At 33.8% G+C, this 21,647-nt stretch overlaps 1 protein-coding gene across 20 annotated transcripts in view; it reads left to right on the forward strand.

Moving 5' to 3' along the window:
• The window catches only part of PPIP5K2 (diphosphoinositol pentakisphosphate kinase 2), a 48,781-nt gene that overhangs the window by 11,079 nt on the left and 16,055 nt on the right, over positions 1 to 21,647 (forward strand). For 16 of the 20 annotated variants that reach the window (XR_010031047.1, XR_010031049.1, XR_010031048.1 and 13 more), the window contains exons 2-22: positions 772 to 1,130; positions 2,667 to 2,862; positions 3,215 to 3,305; positions 4,259 to 4,344; positions 5,647 to 5,801; positions 6,157 to 6,258; positions 6,938 to 7,099; positions 8,216 to 8,337; positions 9,707 to 9,808; positions 10,364 to 10,450; positions 11,397 to 11,476; positions 11,561 to 11,666; positions 12,757 to 12,842; positions 13,467 to 13,592; positions 13,707 to 13,828; positions 15,268 to 15,450; positions 17,376 to 17,517; positions 18,064 to 18,287; positions 19,847 to 19,974; positions 20,166 to 20,280; positions 21,528 to 21,635. Coding sequence is in view for 17 of the 20 variants with exons in the window: in XM_063179718.1 (XP_063035788.1) it covers positions 987 to 1,130; positions 2,667 to 2,862; positions 3,215 to 3,305; positions 4,259 to 4,344; positions 5,647 to 5,801; positions 6,157 to 6,258; positions 6,938 to 7,099; positions 8,216 to 8,337; positions 9,707 to 9,808; positions 10,364 to 10,450; positions 11,397 to 11,476; positions 11,561 to 11,666; positions 12,757 to 12,842; positions 13,467 to 13,592; positions 13,707 to 13,828; positions 15,268 to 15,450; positions 17,376 to 17,517; positions 18,064 to 18,287; positions 19,847 to 19,974; positions 20,166 to 20,280; positions 21,528 to 21,635 (2,667 nt within the window). In the remaining 3 variants the exon portion in view is untranslated. Of the gene's footprint in view, positions 1 to 766; positions 1,131 to 2,666; positions 2,863 to 3,214; positions 3,306 to 4,258; positions 4,345 to 5,646; positions 5,802 to 6,156; positions 6,259 to 6,937; positions 7,100 to 8,215; positions 8,338 to 9,706; positions 9,809 to 10,363; positions 10,451 to 11,396; positions 11,477 to 11,560; positions 11,667 to 12,756; positions 12,843 to 13,466; positions 13,593 to 13,706; positions 13,829 to 15,267; positions 15,451 to 17,375; positions 17,518 to 18,063; positions 18,288 to 19,846; positions 19,975 to 20,165; positions 20,281 to 21,527; positions 21,636 to 21,647 lie in introns of all 20 variants that reach the window. The other 4 variants (XM_063179716.1, XM_063179717.1, XM_063179719.1 and 1 more) reach the window with 2 other exon arrangements.

The following is a 21,647-nucleotide window of genomic DNA, read 5'->3' on the forward strand; positions in this document are numbered from 1 at the left end:
TTGTTAAAATAAAAGATGCCTAATCTGTGGGTCTGTTTCTATATATAAGTTATTTTGCCAATATTTTATTTTCACATGAAAGGGTTAAAAGGGTATAATATGTGTTTGCTTCACTGGTACATTAGTGATTAGAAGTCCTTTTGTCAGAAGGCAGTGCTAGTGTCCATCTCTGTAATTTTTAATTTTTCTCAGTGAAAATAAGGCAACACTTTGTTGCAAGCTGCCACATTGTGTTTTCATAAAAAAGACTCACTTGAGTTTTAAGACTAGGGTTTTTTTAATAGTCCTAATGATGGCTTTATGTTTTTCACTAGCACAGACAGTAGCAAACAGACAGTAGTCTGTTTGCAATTGTCATTTGATCACAAAATTTCTGTGGAAAAAACAACCAATGCCATGGATAGTGAGTTAAATATTTTGAGAATATTTTTGTTGTACATTTTCTGTAAAAATACTCTCCAATTAAGCCTTCTGAAGTTAGGAAAAATTTGCATTTGCATAGCTTTTACTTCTGTGAGTTTTATTTTCTGTTTCTCAAATTTATGCGTGAGTAGTTTGATAGTAATTTTGAAACTGTTTCTCAGGCTCTAAACATACATCTGAAAGTGCAGACTATGTGTGGTGCACCTGTTTTTTTTATTTCTGATGCTTTGCTCAGAGGTACATAATTGTCCAAACACTTTTTCTAAGTAAAAAGATTTTATTTTAGATCCCTTTATCAAGTGTGTCTTTTTTTTTTTTTTTTTTTTTTTTTTTTTTTGTGTAGCACAGTGGGATTCTTGGAGCAGCAACTCTGATCAGTAATAAGCAGATGATAACAAGTTAAACAGTGCCGGGTAAACAACGCAATCACAGTGGCAACAGTACACAAGCAACATCAAAGAGCAGGGGACTTTGGTGTCCCCGTGTCAGTAGGAAACATGCCTAGGATCTCAGCTGCCAGAGTGCCTGCAATTTTTACTTAGATTTCTATAGGTCTTGTAGCCATGTCTGTTAATGCAACAGAGAATGATCCTCCCAGATTCTTTGTGGGTGGAGAAGATGGAGAAGGATTATTGGATTCAGCCAGATCTACAGATTATGAACACTTCTATGACCATGGGGAAGAAGAGGAGGAAGAGTATGACTCTGTAAGTACTGTAAGAGCACTTGTTCACTATTCTTTGGTCTCAAGCATTATTTTTGATTTCCAATTTTTTTTCAAAAATGGTTTATAAAAATATTTTTCAAAATATTTTTCAATATTTAATTATTCTTCAAAATTGGCATTAGCTCGCATAAATCTAGTACTGAAATGGTGTTTTAAATTGAGAAATTGTTCATATTCAGATAATGATATGTCTGTAATTTTTGGAAAAGAATATCAGAAAATTTTGTATACCTTGAACTGTGAAGTAGATGTGCTTAGTTTTAGAGAATTTCAGGGCAACTGAGGTTGATGTGCATCATTTGGAGACTTGATTTGGATTCTGGGAATGAACTTGATGATGGTGTAAGCCTCTTTTATTTATTTGGATAGTTGGAAGCAAAAGAATTATTGGGATTTTTTCTTTTGTATGCTGTCATACAAAAGAAAAATTCAGAGTTAAGTTTTGTTTTGGTTTTTTTCTCTTTCCTTGTCTTGGTATATTAAAAGTGCATGCTAAGTTCATCTTAATTATGCCTTAGTTTATTATATCTATAAAGGGTTCTGAATTGTGTTTTGAGCACTGTGCTCACCGATTTTTAGCTTGCTTAAGACATACTCTTAATGGTATTATGCATTAGTTATCATGTCATTTTTTTAACTCTCTGTTGTTTGTTCTTTTTGCAACATTGCATTTTATGGAATAGATGACATTTTCACTAATTGTGAATTTGTCTAAAACGTTTAAATGCAAGACAGCGTTGCTAAAGCACTTCCTATGATTAAAAGTAACTTTGAAATGCAGAGTAGCAATGCAAAATTAGCAGCTCAGGTATCTCAATTCAGTGAGCCTATTTTGGCAAGGGAAGGTAGCTGGCTAGGTTTACAAAAAACATGAAGTTGATTTAAAGGATTGCTCTGTGGTTTTTTTGTTTGTTTCCTTTATGGAGCAGAGTATGTTGGCTGTTGCCTTTAGAAATATCACTGACAGAAAAAAAATACTGAAATTTTAACGTGAAACTAAATATAGAGTATGCAAAAAAAGTGAAACTGTTTACACACTAAATAGTTCAGAAATCTAGAAAAGTAGTTTCTTGTTTTCTAATATTCCTTTTCATAATTCACTTGTAATATTAGGTGATGAGAGGCCTTGTGACTATTAATTAGACATTAAAAAATGACATAATTGAAAAATCAATTACTAGTTAATTTCAGAGTAAGCCATAAATATGATTTTGTTCCGATCCAACACTCTTGACTTAGCCTTTGTTCATGTCTGTTTGTTCCTGGTAACAATACTCAAAAAAAGTAATATAGAGCTGTTAAACGGTTTCACTCTTGAGGCATTTTTTTAGGATTTACTGTGATATGCTGTTATGCTGCATTTTGTTATATTGCTGATTAAAAACTAAATTAATGATACCATGTGAATTTTAAGAGAAAATACCTGCTCTAGTATTATGCTACTAAAACCCTGTTGTGTTTCTAAAATTTAGAACACATAAAAATTACTTTTCCCTTCCCCCCGCCTCCTTTCCAGCCACCAGAAAGACAAATTGCAGTTGGGATTTGTTCAATGGCTAAGAAATCAAAGTCCAAACCAATGAAAGAAATTCTTGAACGCCTCTCCATGTTTAAGTATATAACCGTGGTGATATTTGAAGAGGATGTTATTTTGAACGAACCAGTAGAAAATTGGCCTTTATGCGACTGTCTCATTTCTTTTCACTCTAAAGGTAAATCTCGTAATAATACCATAAATAATTGTGCCATCTAAATTATTTAAGCTCTTTGAAAGTCCTTTTAGGTTTTTTGTCTTGCAGTTTAATAGGATTTTCCTAGGAAGTGATTATTTTTTCTAATTTACTATAATACAACTGACTTCTAAATTGTGAGTTTATTAAATTATACTGTTTACATTGCTTGAGAAAGTCTTGTCTGACACAATATAAGAATAGCTGTCCCACTGGTAAATACATTTGAAGCCAGTGGGAACAGTGATGTAATGCAAAGGCTCAAATTCTTTACTAGTAAATTAAATTATTGTGTCTTGTAATTTTTATTTGTTTTTCTTAATAAACATTTTAGGGTTTCCACTGGACAAAGCTGTAGCTTATGCAAAACTCAGGAATCCGTTCATAATCAATGACTTGAATATGCAGTATCACATACAAGACAGGTAAATAACACTAATCACCTTTTAAAGCAAGCCATTTTTGTCAGAGACTATAAAAATTTGTTGTTATTGCATAGCAACAGTTCCAATGTATTGTCCCTGCCCATGGTGGAGGGTTTGGAATCAGATGACTTTTAACATCTCTTCTAATTCAAATCATCCCATGATTCCATGATTGTATAGTAGTTTAAATAAAAGTACAGAGAATGTTACACTTTATTAATGTATGCATGGTTTCCTGGAGTGTGTCTCCAGGTGTGTTTTTTTTCTTTTGCTGTTTTTGCATTGATGTATCTGAAGATTTACCAAGTTAGAAATTTGCTGGTACAATTTTCTAAAGCTTAGCAAATAAAAAAAGTTTAAACTCTTAAAGTACATATAGGATAGGTATGTATAGCAGCTGTACAAGCTCAGATAATTGTAGAATTCATGTGATTTGCAGTAATTTTTTTCTGTAAAGATGATACTTAACAGAAGCTGTTGGTACTCAAAGGTCCTGTGGTTATTGAAAGCAAATTTTCTTTTGGAGCTAAGGTCATGCATAGCAAACATTAATAAAACAACAGTAAACAAAATACATGAACACTGCATCTGAACAGTGAGCAGACTTGCTATTTCGGATGCCTTCGGTTACTGTTCTGCGTAAAGCTGAACAGTTGAAGATGTCCTTTAACAACACAGTTGTTTTGTGCAAATGTCTGTTGCACTGCCAGATAGGAAAGGACTGGCATTGCAAAGTGCATTTTTATTGATGTTGAAGAGATCACTGCAAGGGTACACCTGTGTCAGTGACCTTTAAAGCATTATATTGGTAAATAGAGTATTATATATGTAACCTTACCCTGTGTGATTTGAAAAAAAAAAAAAAAAGTGGGTTTTTTTTTCTCCTCCTTGATTGTAAAATGCAAATATTTGCAGGATTTGGTGGCTCATTTCTTCATGTTCTTTTCTTCTAGAAGAGAGGTCTATGGTATTCTTAAAGCTGAAGGAATTTTACTTCCTCGCTATGCAGTTCTGAACCGTGATCCAAACAATCCACAAGGTAAAAAGAACAAAGAAAAATTAGCATCTCACTCTTTCCACTGGAGAACAATATGGACATAGTGGAAAGCTAAATTTCACTGCTTAGACAATTCATTTTTGTGGTTTGATTTCCACACCAGCATTTAAAGTGTTGTTGTGGACTGACCTTTACTGGCTGTGGGGTGCAGTATATGAAAGAAAAAAAAGAGGTTGAGGCTTTGTAAGCACTGTTCAGCATTAACAAAAACATCAAGACTTTTGTCACAAGTTCAAAACATAGCACCATACCAGCTGCTGTCAAGAAAATTAACTCCATCCTAGCCAAAGGCATTGCAAGTATGCAACTGAAAAGTATGATTCTGACACCATACATGTTACAGACATCATGGAATAACTAGAATATAGGGCCTTACTCAAACTGAGCTTCTAATATGCCACTAAACAGAGCAGCATTCAGGATATTATATTAACCACAATTATTAGTAATTTTCCTTTGGAAAGTAATATTGACAGAAACAAGTCAGGCTACTGAATTCTTCCCCTTCTGAGTATAAGCAGCCATATATTTGAAATCTGTTCTAGATATATCTGCAAATGCTGTACTATGAATATAAATTGGAATCAATTTTTTGTGTACCTGCAAAAAAACCTGAACATTTTCTACTAAAATAAAAACTTCAAGCAACAGTAAGAGATTGCAATGACAGATCAAGAGAATTTTGTATTAAATCTTTTTTTTCTGTGTGATCTATGGAAAAAAGGACACATTTATGCTTCAAAAGTGGAATTAAAGCTGCTGCTTGCAGTGAACCAGTATTGAATACTAGATTCCTGATTGCTGATACCAGAGGACCTAATTTTACGTTCAGGGTGCATTTATCACACAGTATGAGACAGTTCTAACTCTATGGAAGATGGCTGTGGCATCTGACACCACGCTGTGTATATAATTCACCTGCCAGCTCCCTGAAATTTCAGAAAAGGGCACTGGAAAAAAGAAGACAAATAGCACTTCCCTCTCTTCAAAACACTTCAAATATACTATCTTATGCACCTTACGCACCTGCAGGAGACAGGTTCCTATCTGACACTGAGGAAAAAACAGTAATTCCAGAACATAGTATTTAAATAACCTAATATAGAAACGGTACAGTAAAAATATACTGCATGTGATCGTCAGTCATTGTGCAGTCAGTAAAAATCAGAGAAACAAAGATGTTATAGAATATTATTTTTTCAAACTGCAAATTAATGTAGATCTCTTAATAATTGCATGCCATTAGTACACTGTAACAGCTCTTTTCTTTGCGCTGTTCTTCAGAATGCAACTTGATTGAAGGAGAAGATCATGTGGAAGTGAATGGAGAAATTTTCCAGAAGCCGTTTGTAGAAAAGCCAGTTAGTGCTGAGGACCACAATGTTTACATTTATTATCCAACATCTGCTGGGGGTGGAAGCCAGAGGCTTTTTCGAAAGGTGAAGTTATGGTACTAAAGCTATTGAAAAGTTTTAAGTGTCTAACAGGATTGCAGAGTAATTCTGTCATGTCCTACTTGCTTAGGAATAGAGGCAAATCAGAGAAATTTTAGGAGAACATATAGATTGAATGAAGGCGCATGTTTCTTGCAGTAGATGGTTAACTACTGCAGATTCTTAGCACACACCATTGATGTACTTCTAGAATCTTATAAAAGTCTTTTGGCATTGGTCAAAAGTTTGCTTCATTTGGTACGTGAAGTGTTTTCTTAGTACAAGTGTGTTATTTTAGGTGGTTTCAAAGTTTCTCGAGCAGTATTCTTTGAGTTTTTTAATGGAAAAATGCACCTTTCAGATTGGCAGCAGAAGCAGTGTTTATTCTCCTGAAAGCAGTGTGAGGAAAACAGGCTCCTATATTTATGAGGAATTCATGCCTACAGATGGAACTGATGTGAAGGTATGACAACTGTGCATTCTTATTTATGTTTAGAACAATCAAGTGCTCAAAGAGCTTGTCAGTTTTAAATCTCGGTCAAGGATTAATTTTAATTGAGTTTTACTACAGTTCATAAGTAAAAAATGCAATTCTGATTCTAGCTAAACATGGTATTTGTAATGTACAGTAGCTACAGTTTGCATTGTTAGAATCAAGTGCTGGAGGCTTGCTACTTGACATATTGTCATCTTAAAGCTGGGCAGATCCTTGCTTTGTTTCGTCCTATCTAAAATGTAAACATCCTTTTTAAATTAAGATAATAACTTAATCCTGCGGCCAGATTTCTGAAAATAAACTGAAATAATTTTCAAATTAACCTGTTCTCCAGGTTCTGCAGATGTTTTGGAGAAGAAACCATTTGCATCTTTGTACCATCATAATGGAGACATTAATTTTTATTAATTGAGTTTTTATAATTACTCTTTTTCTTGTTTTTTCCCAGGCTGTCAGTAAATGATGTGTGTTCTCTGAAGGCAGAGAATGCCACTGAGGAAGATACTTTAGTGTGACCTTTTCAATGACGGAAGCAGCTAGTATCTTTTGATGTTGTTGTCACGTTTGAGTTATATGCATACATTTTGCAAATTTATGCAACATCATTTAAATACACTGGATCAAGAGCTCCTGTTTTTCAATACAGGTGTACACAGTCGGTCCAGACTATGCTCATGCTGAGGCCCGGAAGTCTCCAGCTCTGGATGGCAAAGTAGAACGAGATAGCGAAGGAAAAGAAGTGAGATACCCAGTCATCCTGAATGCAAGAGAGAAGTTAATTGCTTGGAAAGTATGCCTTGCCTTTAAGGTAAGCTGATTGCTTTCCTATCTGATCAAACATTTAGTGTTAATTAATTGGTTGTTACATGAAACTTCCGTAGGGGTTTAGTGCATGAGCCAGCAGTGGTAATTAGTGCAGAACTCCTAGGAAGGTGGAAAGTTAAACTTCCATATGATATTTTTTTTTAATCAAGAGAGATTTTTCATTTAATGTAGTGAAAAGTTCTGGATAAGTTGCTCATGTTGCATTAGTTCCCTGAATTTGCATGTTGCTATTGTGCTTTGCCTAGCCCACAGTGTTTGTGTATAATATTTTTACATGTTTTGATACTTGTTTCTAAGTTAGCAAAACACACTTCCAATAAAGTTTTTGTAACTTCTGTTGCATAGTATTTTCATCAGGTACAGATTCATTGTTAATTTGGTACTTACATGATTAAGTACTTACTTGAATAAATTGGTATTAGTTTGATGGTTTTGATTTTTGTATCACTTTAAGATTGCTGTATAGTTACAAGGATTCTTTTGTTCAAAACATCATTAAGTCTCTTACTCTTTTTTCACCTGTTTTATAAGAAGGCTTTCAGTCTATCTCCTTTACCTGAATGTGACTGTGATGGCATTCTGTAGGGTGTGGACCTCTATCAGCGAAATGGGCTTTGAGATCTTAAAAAGTAATCTGCTGAAAAAGCTTCTAGTATTCTCTACTAATGATGTCAATAGTATGTTAATGTCAAAACTATCTTGTAAAATTTTAACAAAAATGGTTTTTCAATTTTTTTTGTAATTTCTTGCCTGCCATCCTTAAAAACCATATGTAGTGGGAAACCACTGTCAGAAAGGGGGACTTGTGGGCCCATGGTTGCCGTGAGTCTTGAAGTTTGCGCTCTTGTGAACTTGGCCTTCAATACTAATACTACTAAGAATATGCAGGAAGGATAAAATCAAGTTGGAGATAAAAAGTTAAAAACAGGAAGATGTTTGCGCTATGTGGGTGAACCTAACATGGAACTCACATAAGGTAGTAAGCGTAAAGTGTGGCAACATGTTTTGGTCATGTTTTCAGATGAATACCTGGTTAAAATATAAAATTTGTTTAGAATAAGCCATCCTAAATCACTTGAACTTTTATTCTTTAAAACAGCAAACAGTTTGTGGCTTTGATTTGCTACGTGCTAATGGACAGTCCTATGTTTGTGATGTGAATGGCTTCAGTTTTGTGAAAAACTCCATGAAATACTATGATGATTGTGCTAAAATACTGGGGTAAGAGTTTCCTGATTTATTTCAGATTTGCTTATTAACTTCCTTGCATATTATTGTAGTTTATATACTGCCAAATTTCTTCTTATTGTTGTTTACTTATTACTATGAATTATTTTTATTACTATTAATATTATTTCTCATTACTATTAATTATAAATTATTTATTTAAAATTAAATATCACATTAAAAGTCATTAACTTAAACAATTAAAAAATCCTTAAAAAGAACCCTAAGTCAATAAAAAATACTAACTACATTCCTTATTCCTAAAATTATTCCAAACATCTGAGTTTTTAAAAGTGCTTACAGCTGACTGAATAAGTATTTTGAAATCAAGATTAAGTTCTTACAGGTAGCTGAGATCTTTTCAAGTAGTGAAGTGCTGCTGGATGGTTGTGACTGCTGCGGTTAAATGTGTCCAAATTGCTGTACATTGTCCTTAATCTGAAGCTGATGTATACTTTTATGTTTGTGGATTTCATACTTGTAAAACCAAACTGAAAAAGAATCATGGCGTCTTCTATCATACCATCTTGTCTCTGCCACTGGAGGCAAAAAAAAGTATAATGAGGGATCATATAGAATTGGGTATAGAACTCTATGCCAAGGAAATGTTGTCTTCAAAGTAAGCTAAGCACCTTGTGACTGGCTTTTCAGTAAGATTGCACTGATGAGATATGGCATAAATTTTGCATGATCTAATGGTCTGGGATTTTTTTATGTTAAGGAATTTGCAAGTTTTTTCAAGGTTTTTAGCAATTATATTTTGGCATATTCTACTTTAAGATGGACCTTTTTTCCCGTCTGCGTTACTGGTTCTTACGTAGCTATTAGTCTGAAGTTCAGTGTAGTTTGATGAAACCTTTGTGCAACAGAACATTATATGTACCATCCTTCTTGAGGTGGAGATTGCATTGTTATTTTATAGTTATAATGAGAGACTATAACTATTTTTCCAGTTTTATCACAGAAACTACTGGTAGAAAATAGCAGTTAATAGTGGTTTGGTGATTATTAGGCACTTTTAGTTAGGCAGCAAAGCCAATTGTCAGAATATATAAATGGACAAGAGTAATTCCTATCCAAGGAACTCTTTTAAGAACTGGACCTGAAAAGCTGAAGTTTTTTACAAATACAGGGCCAGTAGTCTAACGCTCCTGTAGCAGTTGTAATAGCTCTAAATGAATAAGTGGTCTTTATTATGCAATTAAAAGAAAAATATGTACAGTTATACATTCATGGCTGCTAGTATTCTAAAACTACATTAATAAAAATGCATATATGTAATCTGTTTAGAGTTTGCATGCATTGTATAAGCTGTGCTTTAAACTTACTTGATTTGTTTTTTTATTTTTAACTCCTATTTTAGAAACATCATAATGAGAGAACTTGCTCCCCAGTTTCAAATACCATGGTCAATTCCTCTGGAAGCTGAAGACATTCCTATTGTGCCAACCACCTCTGGAACAATGTAAGAAAATAGTAGCTACGCCTAAATTGTGCAAACTCCCTATGTAACTTTTGTGTGAATCTTTTTTTCTCTTTGCAAGGTGTGCCCACATTGGTCTGTGAATGCTTGTTTTGTGTGCTGAAAACAAGGAAGGAATCACAATTGCTATATCAGCAGTCAGAGTTTCTCACCCTTAGTCAAGCTGAGTATAGAACAGCAGATTTTATAGTTTAGTGTCTGTTATACATAGCTTCCACTGCTAATCATTGTTCCAACACCGACTTAATATGTGCTTCTAATAAACATGCTCTCTCATTTAATGATCCTCAAAATTTTTGTTTTAAAAACTACTTCAAATAGATATTCTATAGTTACTAAAGTCTTAAAATCAGTTTTTATATTTTATACCTTACATCATTTTCAGTTAACCTTATATTTTTTGCATATACTTCCATCACTTCTGTAGTTAATGTCAAATGACTACAACTTTGTCAATTGTCTTGATTGTAGTTGGTTTAATATTAAATAAAAGACCCTTGTGTACAGACTTGTGAAATACAACCCTTGAAATTTCAGGATGGAGCTTAGATGTGTTATAGCTGTAATACGCCATGGGGATCGAACACCAAAGCAAAAAATGAAAATGGAAGTAAAACATCAGAGGTAAATAGAATCCTCGTAAAAGTTATTTCCCATATTTTAGAGTACAGGATTTTGGGGCTAAGCAAGCAGTGAATTAACCAGGAATTGCACAATTGCAAGTTGCTTTTTGTTTTTGTTATCCTCTAAATCTAACAGTTTTAGATGCTACAGATAATTGCAGGTGTGCACCTCTCTTTCTGACAGGACTGTCAACTTACTTGTGCAGATTTCCTTCAACACATGCTGTGCCTTGTTTGTGTCCTGTTTGATTTTATGGAAAATGCATTTGTGTCTATAGATGTCTTTATTAAAAATAATGCAGCAGAGAATATTTCTGGTTCTCCATTAGACCATGGTTTCTGCCTTCTGCTTATTATCATAACTATTCTTGTATGCAATGTCATATTACTTTTTCTAGTAATTTTTGGCAAAATTTAATGACTCTAAATTTCTGGTAGATACCATCTTTATGTGGCATTCATAAGACAACTTACATAATTGACCTGGAACTAAGTGGAGTTTCAGTAAAAAAGGAATTACTTATTTTGGGACTAGATTCTTGCATTCAGAACATGCTGAAGAAGAGTAGGAATGCTCATTTGCTGGTTTTGGTCCCTACTTCTGTTCAGGATCATTCTTGAAGGGTAGGAATTGATATAGTTGCATATTCAAATAATATATCATTTGAATATATAGAATATAATCTTTTTTTTTTTTTTTTAAATACTTAGCAAGTCACTGAGACACTAAGTCACTTTCGGTGCTCTTGTTTTCCTAATGCATTGAAAACTTTCTGGGGAGATGGGATTTGAATAAAACTTGGTTAGATCTCTGTACTGCAGGTTTTAACCTAACTTTCAAATACTGTAAAGGTAATAATTTTAGATCACTTTAAGAGCCTCTTGTTAAAGTAGTAGTAATTTAATTTATTAATGGAATTTTTAAGTTATTTTTCTTTATCTTAAAGATTTTTTGATCTCTTTGAAAAATGTGATGGATATAAATCTGGAAAACTGAAACTGAAAAAACCAAAACAGTTGCAGGCAAGTTTCTTTATTTTTTTTACTGTAATATTTTGTAAGTAGATATCTGTTTATTTAATTAAATCTCATGTTTCCTTCCTTTAGGAAGTACTTGATATAGCAAGGCAGCTCCTTGTAGAACTTGGGCAAAACAATGATTCTGAAATTGAAGAAAGTAAAGCAAAACTTGAACAGCTAAAGACTGTGTTAGAAATGTAAGTATCTCATTTTCAGGCTTCATAGCAATGAAGTTATATCTGCTGTTTTGACTTGTTCCACCAGTTACTGTGTGGATTGCAGTGTTATCAAATACATAATAATATAATAATTCAAGCACAGTGTTTTTGAAGAGAAGGGATGTCATGTTTTTCAAACATGTTTTTTCATCACTCTGGTTTTTTTCTTCTTGACTTTTTCATTTACCTTATTGCTGTATCTAGCGTCTCAGTATACATTCAAAAAGAGAAGTTTACTTTTGTTGGTGTCAATTTTTGTCTTGCATTTTTTTAACTGAAAATACTTGTAAGCAGGGTCTGCTTCTCGTAATGTGACATAATGACATCTGATAAAGCCAGTAAGAACTATCACCATGCTTACTTGTCTGTTTACAGCAAACTCTGAGGATTGAAGATAAATAAGTCTTTGTATACTAAGCCTGAAATACTTAGTAACAAAAAGCCTTTAAAAACCCAACAAAACAAAGAAAACAACAGAAACGAAAGGCTTCAAGGTTTATTAAAGAGGTTTATTAAAGGCTTCAAGGTTTATTATCTGGCATCTTAGACTGTGAAATGGTAATAGGAATTTTTAATTTAAAAAATATCAGGGAACAGACAATAATTATTGAAATTTATAATAATTGTTTTAAATACTGAATTTTGCTTGAGAACTTAACGGGGCTATAAAACCAGTAGCCATCTACACTGTGAGACGAGTGTCTGGATACTGATAGCCACTGTAGTTTTGGATCTGAATAGATAAATTACTTGTGCCATGTCCAATACTGCTTGTTGTTGGCGGGGAGGAGAAGGGGGTTCCAGTTTTATGCTCAGCGTTGTAAGAGGTAGAATTAAATAGTATTTTAAGATGTTTCATTATAGCATAGTTGGTATTTCTGCTAATTCTGTACTTGTTGAATTAATGTTTATTCTAAGGACTGCTTCAATAAATGTTGGTCAAATACACAAATCATTGACCAACAGAGAATTATTATATCCTCTTATAGATTTTAGCAGTTTTGGAGTAAGATAATTAAAATGTTTCTCTCCCTCTTCCCCCTCTCATTTTTCGCTGTTCCTGCTTAAGGTATGGGCATTTTTCAGGCATAAATCGCAAAGTTCAGTTAACATATCTTCCTCATGGCTGCCCTAAGACTTCCAGTGAAGAGGAAGGTATTGTATTACTTTTGTACCTAACCACTTATAATATTATGTGTATATAAATAGTCATGGATTACTGGTATAACATGTCTTGATGTTAAAGAGAGGGAATATTTTGTTTTGAAAGAATGTATAGTTAGCAGATATTCACAGTATTTTAATCTGCTGAATTGTGCACCTTGAACTCTGTAGTAAACTTCTCTTCTAACCCTGCTCTTGTGCAACAGAAGAATAACATGAAAAGAAACTTCAGTGATTCACCAAAATGATTTTTGAGCCAGTATAAGAAAATCTCACTCAACAATTACTATCTTTAAAACATTTACAAATTGTAGGGTGTTTAGCATCCAGTTTGTTTTAATTTTTCTGTCTTGATTTACTTTTGCTTCAGATTCATGATAAATATTTTTCATATATATTCTCTTTATAATTTTATTATTTCAGTTTTCTCTGTTTCGAGTGCCCATTTAGTTCACCAGGTCAATCTGTCCTTAGTGTTAGAATACTATTAAAGACTCATAATGTTGAAGAAGTTCTTTGATGAATCTTCTCATAGACCAAATACTTTTTATTCATTTAGAAAAAAAAATTAATAATATACTTAAGTACTAAGCTTTTCTCCCTGTGTAAAATTAGATAATAGAAGAAATGAGCCATCCCTGCTTCTCGTTCTAAAATGGGGAGGAGAGCTGACCCCTGCAGGCAGGGTTCAAGCAGAGGAGCTTGGAAGAGCTTTCAGGTGTATGTATCCAGGCGGACAAGGTAAAAAGAAAATTATCATAACAATTTTCAAAAAAAATCAATTGAGTGTCGTAAATTACTTTTGAAGATAATCAAGTGCAAGATGAGAGTTTGAGCAAAATGTTTATTTGGTAGGAGATTATGCTGGATTTCCTGGATGTGGATTACTTAGATTACATAGCACTTACCGACATGATCTCAAAATCTATGCTTCTGATGAGGGACGAGTTCAGATGACTGCAGCAGCTTTTGCAAAGGTACAATGTGAAGTGGTATTTTCATTTCTAAAATTCTGATATTCTCAGATTTGTGTTTTCTTTTGAAGTGTGGAAGAGATTTACAGTTTATTAGAAAAAGGTATTTTCAAAAGAGTGTGAAAAAGTTTCAAATAATGTGCCAAACATTTGAAGTTCTTTGAGCAGATGAAGACAGTTTTTAATTAAACAGCTCTGTCTGAGGCACTTTTGTTCTCTTCTCTATAAGATTCTGTGAACAAGCTGCTCTCACAAGTGAACTGTCTGCTCATTTGAAATCCTGGGCTCTAATGCAAATGTTTGTCTTCTTTACTTTTCCATGGATCTGTTATAACATCAGATTTCAACTACCCAGACTGCCATCTACCTTTACTTTCCTGACACTTATGAGTAACAGGTCCAGGGCAATGCCTGTGCTCAATAGCTCATCAGTGACCTCTGTGAAAGAATTGTCCTAGGTGTTTTCTAGAAATCTTGTTTCCTTGTCCCCTGCAATATTGCCATAGAGGTACCATGGCTGAGAGTATTCATGGAAAAAAGGCCTGCGATTAGGTGGCTTTCTCCACTTGTGTTAAGAAGGTTTCATCCATTTCCCCTTTTAAATTGGGGGATCTGTAATAGAGCCCTAGCATGATACTGTGATGTCTGCCTGGCTTCCGAAAGGTCCTAGAGTTACAGCAAAAGTCCATTCATGTGACCTATTCTACAATATCTCTCTAATGTGAATTAAGTTAAAGCTCTACAAGTCTTCAGACTTCCTGTTTCTTCTATTTGTTTCTATGCTGCATGTGTTTGTACAGAAATATTTCAACCATCTGACCTGCTTTCCCTTGGTCAGCAGGCTTGAAGAGACACCACACCATTTACCTTCTTTATTCCAGAGCCCTTCCATTGCCAGAAAAGTCACAAAAGTTTCCAGCCTTCTTCATTTTGGAATTCTCCATTCACCTCTTGTTCAAGGCCTTTGATTGTCCTGTGACTCACATGGCTTGGGGTTTTGCCTCTGTAGAGTCTCTGTAAGACCCTACCTATCTGCTGTTTATCCTGCCAGATGCTATTTGGTTTGCAAACCCTTCCCATAGCTCCTCTGTGGTAACATAAGTCCTTGAACAAAGCATGTCACCCGCAAGTCAGGCAGCTCTTGTTTCCAGCCTTATGGAGAGGGCACTTGCACTCCCTACAATCCAAGACCCAGACAGCTGGTGTTGAGGAACATTGTCTGTGGCATGTCACCATCACTGTTGCACCATCTGTATCAATCGTGCAGACTAGCAGTATATAGGGACCCATTTCTCTGTAAGTATAGGCATTGTGCCCTTGTTTATCTAACCTATAGCCAAGTGATACCATCTTGAATTTAAATTTGTTTTGAGCATTCTTTTATAGATACTCATTTTTTCATCTTCATCTATTTGCCTGAATAATGGTATTGTTTGCTTCAGGGACTACTGGCCTTAGAGGGAGAGCTGACTCCTATTCTTGTCCAGATGGTTAAAAGTGCTAATATGAATGGTCTGTTGGACAGTGACAGTGATTCTTTAAGCAGCTGTCAACATCGTGTTAAAGCAAGGCTCCATGAAATTCTCCAGAGAGACAGAGAATTTACTGCTGATGACTATGATAAGGTTAGCATATTATTAGTTTCCCATTAAATAAAATAGCTAACTATGAAAATTCCTGTGCAAAAGTATTAGGCAGTGATTTTATGTATCTGTTTTGCAGAATTATTTGTATGCTTGCAAATAGTTTGAAGTGCAAAGGTAGCTGTACTAATTGTGGCTGTAGATATTTCATCCTGCAATTTTGGTAATCAAAATAGCTACAAACTTTGAAGTAGAAGTGAACAGGGATCTTGCTTGTTAACCTTTTTCACTGTTCCATTAAAATATTTTAGTTATTGAAGCAATGACATTATATTGTTTGTGGTTTTTTTGTAATCTTTACTTTGACAGTGTGTGGTGTAACACTGCTGCAGTTGTGTCAATCATTGATCCACTGCAAGGTCTTTTTTTTGTAACTTAGAATACTGAGATACTGAAAACCAGTACAGTACTTTCAGTGATATGAAATATCTCATTAAAATGCTAAATTAGTATGTAGTAATATAGTTTATGTTGACTTAGTGCAGACCATGTCATTGTTTCTGGTTTTAAATGTATTGTTTGTTATAGTTAAGAACTTCTTTATCTTTCAATTGCTCGTCTCTATACTCTGTCTCATATAACAACTAAATACATGTCCTCAAATGAGGTTTTAAATACATGTCCTCAAATGAGGTTTAAGTTTAAATTGCTATTTTTGAAAAAGTACAGAGAGCAAATTACTTAAGAATAATATACCCTGCATGTATATACCCTGTGGATTCATTTAAATACATAAAGTATCATGCAAACCACTCCTAGCAGTGGATTCAACAGTAATTGGAAAATGCAAGGATTTATTAATGTCTGTTATACAGATATAAGGTTTAAAATTGGCTAGAACTAATAGAGTGCCTCTTCAGTCGCCGAGTTACTAACGTTGGGGATTATAAGGCAATAAAAACTTAGGGGTGGTTCATTTATTTGTGGAGGTTTTTTAATTTACTTGTGATTTGGGAAAATTGTATGGGGTTTATTCCTGTGCCTTCCTCCCTATTATGTATAAGTAATCAATTTTTTTATTTACTTCATAATAGGGAGATAGGAACTGCTTAGTGTTAGGTAGAGAGCAGAAGTTTTCCACAACTAAATTACTCTATCCATTTCAGGAAATTGAGGAAAGTTCAAATAAGTGTGTGTTTTGTGTATAAATTACTGTTTCATATCATTGGTCACTTTGAATTCTTCAGACTTTTCTGAAAAAATGATGCTAAGCCTTACATGTGCATTGATTGTACTGTTTTAGTGACACTCACCTCATTGGTGATGGTTTGTAGCTTTTACCATTTCTATAATTTATTCAGTTCTGAAGAACATCTCATATGTTGTTGCTATATGTGCATTTAAAGGCTTTCTTTTTATGTTTGTGTCCTGCAGTCCTGTAGAAACAAAAACCTATGACAGGAACAGCCAAACTTTTTTTAAGCTACCAGTTACTATTGTGTATATGGTTCCTATAGAGCAAAAAAATATTTTGTGAGTTGTGTAGCTTAATGACAACATTTCTAACAGAATTTATTTTCGTAAGCTTTTGAATACAGAAGTTACTTGAAGATATGGAAGCTTGCTAAGTATATATGAAGTTTTAAACATCTTTCCAATTTTCCTATGTTGGAATAAAAGAAATGGTTTTACAAATTCTTGTAGTTACTCACATTTACTGTATGGAATTAGTTGCTCTATGAATTTCTTATTACCTTTGAATCTCTAGTAAATGGTACCATGTTTTGGTGAATCATCTTAATGCCTCAAAGGTAATGGATAGTTGATAAATTATTAAAAATGTTCATAGCAACCTGCTTGAGTTCTTTTTCTCCAGTACTTGTTATCTTTGACATGTTTCATCTTATCTCACCAGGTCTTTCAAATCTAGTCTGTTCATTTAATTTTGTGTTTATCTCAAATTGCAGCTCACTCCATCTGGAAGCCTCTCACTGATAAAATCAATGCAGGTTATTAAAAATCCTGTAAAGACATGTGACAAGGTCTATTATTTGATACAGAGTTTGACTTCTCAGATCAGGCAGAGAATGGAAGACCCAAAGTCTGCAGGTACTGAAACGTTTTTGTGCTTGTATTTAGTTTCTCGTGAAAGAGAATTGTAATGTAACTTCTACACTAAACTCACTTTTAGCAGAACATCAGTCAACCAATGATTAAGTATTTTCACTGTCTGATTTCATATGCATAGTTTTGAAATAAAAAGCATGAGTAACATGTGGTTGTATTGCAGGTAAGGGCTCTTTGGTGTTGCGAAATTGCAGTGTTTGCAGAAATTCTTGTCTTAGTTATTTGAAACTCAGCATTCCACAAAAGTAATAGGAAAAATTGATGGTACTAAAGCTAATTTATATAGGTATATCTTACATTTAAGGGCCAGTGGTGCATTTCTGCAGCAATGTGTTTTATTATCATAGTGGAGCTATGTATTTGTGATGCTTTCAGCACTAAAATTGATTTTATGCCCTGCTGTCCCTTTTTCTTAATAGTAACTTATTTTGATCCCTCTGTGATTCAGTTGTTACTACTATGTTATTAAAATGTCCTTTCGTTACTTGAATGACCTTAAGTACTTATAAAAGATACATGTCTGTCCAGATATTCAGCTGTACCACAGTGAAACTCTAGAACTGATGCTGCGCAGGTGGGCCAAGCTGGAAAAAGACTTCAAAACAAAAAATGGAAGATATGATATTAGCAAAATTCCTGATATTTATGACTGTATAAAATATGATGTACAACACAATGGATCCTTAAAATTAGAAAACACAATGGAATTATATAGACTTTCAAAGGCTTTAGCTGACATTGTAATTCCTCAGGTAAGCATTTTCAGTTATTAAATAGAAGAAAGTGTAGAATAAATGCATTTTTAAATTTTCATGAAAATGTTTACTTTGCATTTTCTTTTGACATTCCCACATTTTGCAATCATAGAAGCCTTTAACATTATCTCATATTTTTCAGTAGCAATCTGACTGGGATTTTTTGGAAAAATTTGATTCATAATTAATCTGTGTTCAGGGTGAATTTTTCTAGAAACTTAGGGTGTGAACATGCCTCCTTCATTACAGCAGTGTATTAAAATAAAAGGGTTGATTTTCACCATTCATCATAGATTTAACAGTTGCCTTTGTGAATAACTATGTTTTCTTAAATTGCTTTTCATTTCATTTCTCCAGCTTATAAAAATTTCATTTTGGGCTCTTTCCAAATGACAATGTTAATCTTAATCTATGCAGTTTAACTAATTTCAAACAATTTTAGTTTAAAAAGATCTTTCTGCTTTTTCAAAATTGTAAGATTCCGTGATGTGAATGTACACATTAAATTTCATAGACTTTCAGGCCAGAAATAGACATGTTAAACTTACATGCTCTGTAAGCTGTTAAACTTTGTTTAGCTCTAAAATCTTGGAGGTGCCAGGTCATGAAGTTGATTTGTGATAACAGGACAGAACAGACTAAAGCTCTCCCCAAGTGTCCCTGCAGTTACAGAACAGTGTTTTAACAGAGGTGCTTACCCATATTGTATGCAGCATTTGAAGGAAGTTCTTCCTCCCCCATCTCTCAAACTCCTTGACACGAAAGACAAAAACAGTAGTGATGCTTAGAATGCATTGTTGTGTGTGGGTCTATTAAGCTGAAATTTTGAATAGAAAATTAGAGAAGAGCAGGTAAAAATGAGGACACATACTGAAGGAAGAAAAACAAAGAAAACTTTATAGCCTACATAATGCAAAGGAAGAGTGCTTGTATTACTCTCTAGGGTAACAAGAAGATCCATTCTAACTTTCATACCACGGGCAGCAGAGAGTATGAAGCTCCTGGAAGAACATACTTTTAAATATTGATGATATTACAATATTTAATATCACCAGTAATTTCTCAGTTGTACATAAATGCCATTTGTGTTATTATTTGACATAAATGGAAGTCTTTGGGGTGGCTTACTCCAAACTAAGGTAGACATACCAAATACATCTCTTTATTGACTGTTAAAAGAAAGGGGAAAAAAAATAAATGAAAAAACACAATATTTTGGGGGCAGGATAGGAGATGGAGATGGTGACAAGAAGGCAGGATGATTCCATAGATATTATGGTTAAGAAGAAGAGCTTTATCGTACCAGAAGGTAAATCCACTTCTTTGGTTTAACTAATGAAGGAAAACTTTTTGTCTATATCAAGTCAAACAGCAAAAAGGCAAGCTACTTGTTAGTTGAAGCTTCCTCACTGGTCATAAGTAGAAAAAATGTTTAAAGAATGGTTTGTAGCCAGAGCAAACTAATAGATGACTAATTTACTTTAATATAGAAGCTTTGAATTAGAAGGCATATTAATCTTTAACTGAATTTTAAAAGTCAATTTGTTTTTACACAGGAATATGGTATTTCTAAAGCTGAGAAATTGGAGATTGCCAAAGGTTACTGCACTCCTTTAGTCAGGAAAATCCGTTCTGACCTTCAGAGAACTCAAGATGATGACACTGTAAATAAGCTTCACCCTCTGTAAGCGAGTTACTTCTTTACATGGTTACATTAATTACCATAAAAATTAGAGCTATTCTGTAGGTTTCAAATTTGAAGAATCTTCTTAGCTCATAGAAATTATAAAATATAATTAATTTTTTTATTAACAGCTATTTTAAAAATAAGGACACATCTTATCATAGTCTAATAACATTTTTCTTTTTTTTAAGCTACTCCAGGGGTGTGATGTCCCCAGAACGGCATGTTCGTACCCGGCTGTATTTCACCAGTGAGAGTCACGTCCACTCTCTGTTATCCACCCTTCGTTATGGTGCCTTATGTGATGTAAGTTTCTCTGTTGAAGCCCTGATATATTGAGAGGAACCTGAATATCCCTTTGACTGTATCAATTGAAATTTTAAGTGTCTTTGAAATTTATCATATTTTTTCAAACACTTTTTTTTCTATTACTTATCCAGAAACATAGTGCAAATTGCACATTAATTAGCATGTTAATTTCCATCAAAGTAATGCTGTGTTCCGTTGGCTGTAGGTGTTAGAATCACAAATAGATGTGGAAAGGCCAGATACTTCTTTTTTGTCCTCTGTTGTCACCAATAATTCTTTCAACTTTTATTCTCAAGTTATGATTCAGGGTTCTCTTGAATTTACTTTTGCACTGGCTTACTGTTTTTGTCCATTGACATATTGTCAGAACATCCCTACCTAATTTCAAGACTGCTCATAGAGTACAAAGTTTCTCCTGTACAGTGAATTTTCTTACTTTCCTGTACTGTTACAGAATACTACAAAGGTGGTGCATTATCTCTATCTGATAGTCTTTGACACTGAAAAAGACCAGGTTTCCAGATTCAGAAATTACTTAAACTAAGCTCTTGGAGTAGATATATACAGCAGTACATCTGCTTGTAAGATACTTTTTGACTTATACACTGGTTTTCAAATTTTCTATTGCTTCTGGTAATGGATGACTAAACTCTGTGATGGCAAAAGCATTTATAAATCTCTGTGACATGCTACAACAGGTGCACTCCAAGTTTAAGTCTGATAAACTCTTATCTTTAAGGTGGGTTACTAAATGGTTTCATTGCTACAGCATGAAAAAGGTGACTGTTCATTTACATAGTTTGGGATGTGACGGTTGCACCTCTTCTATATACTAGAAAGCTTCGTTTACTTTGTTTGGCTGATATCTCTGTTAGTGTAATATCTAAACATTTTTCACAATATACTAGCTGAAATTAATTTATTGCAGTATTAGCAATTCTCATCAGGAGAATTGAAAACAGTGCCTCTGTCTACATATCATAATTGGCAAAAAAACATGAAAGACACACTGAAATAACATGAAAAGTTTGCTCTTCACTTTTCAGTCATTGGATCAGCAATTTTACGTCACTCATGGAGGTTCATAATTAGTTTTTTTCATTGTACCGCTGCATTTTCCTTAATTATAATGAGCTTTGCACTTCTGCTATGAAAATCTGTGTAAATGGAGGAAAAGTGAAATCATTAGTCTTTTTAAAGAAAATAGCTAAATTTTACTTGTTGATTTTTTTTTCCTCAATAAGGAATCAAAAGATGAACAATGGAAACGAGCTATGGATTACTTAAATGTGGTCAATGAACTCAATTACATGACACAGATTGTTATCATGCTCTATGAGGATCCAAACAAGGTATTTTAAAAT

Source organism: Melospiza melodia, chromosome Z, assembly GCF_035770615.1.
Source record: "Melospiza melodia melodia isolate bMelMel2 chromosome Z, bMelMel2.pri, whole genome shotgun sequence".
NCBI lineage: Eukaryota > Metazoa > Chordata > Aves > Passeriformes > Passerellidae > Melospiza > Melospiza melodia.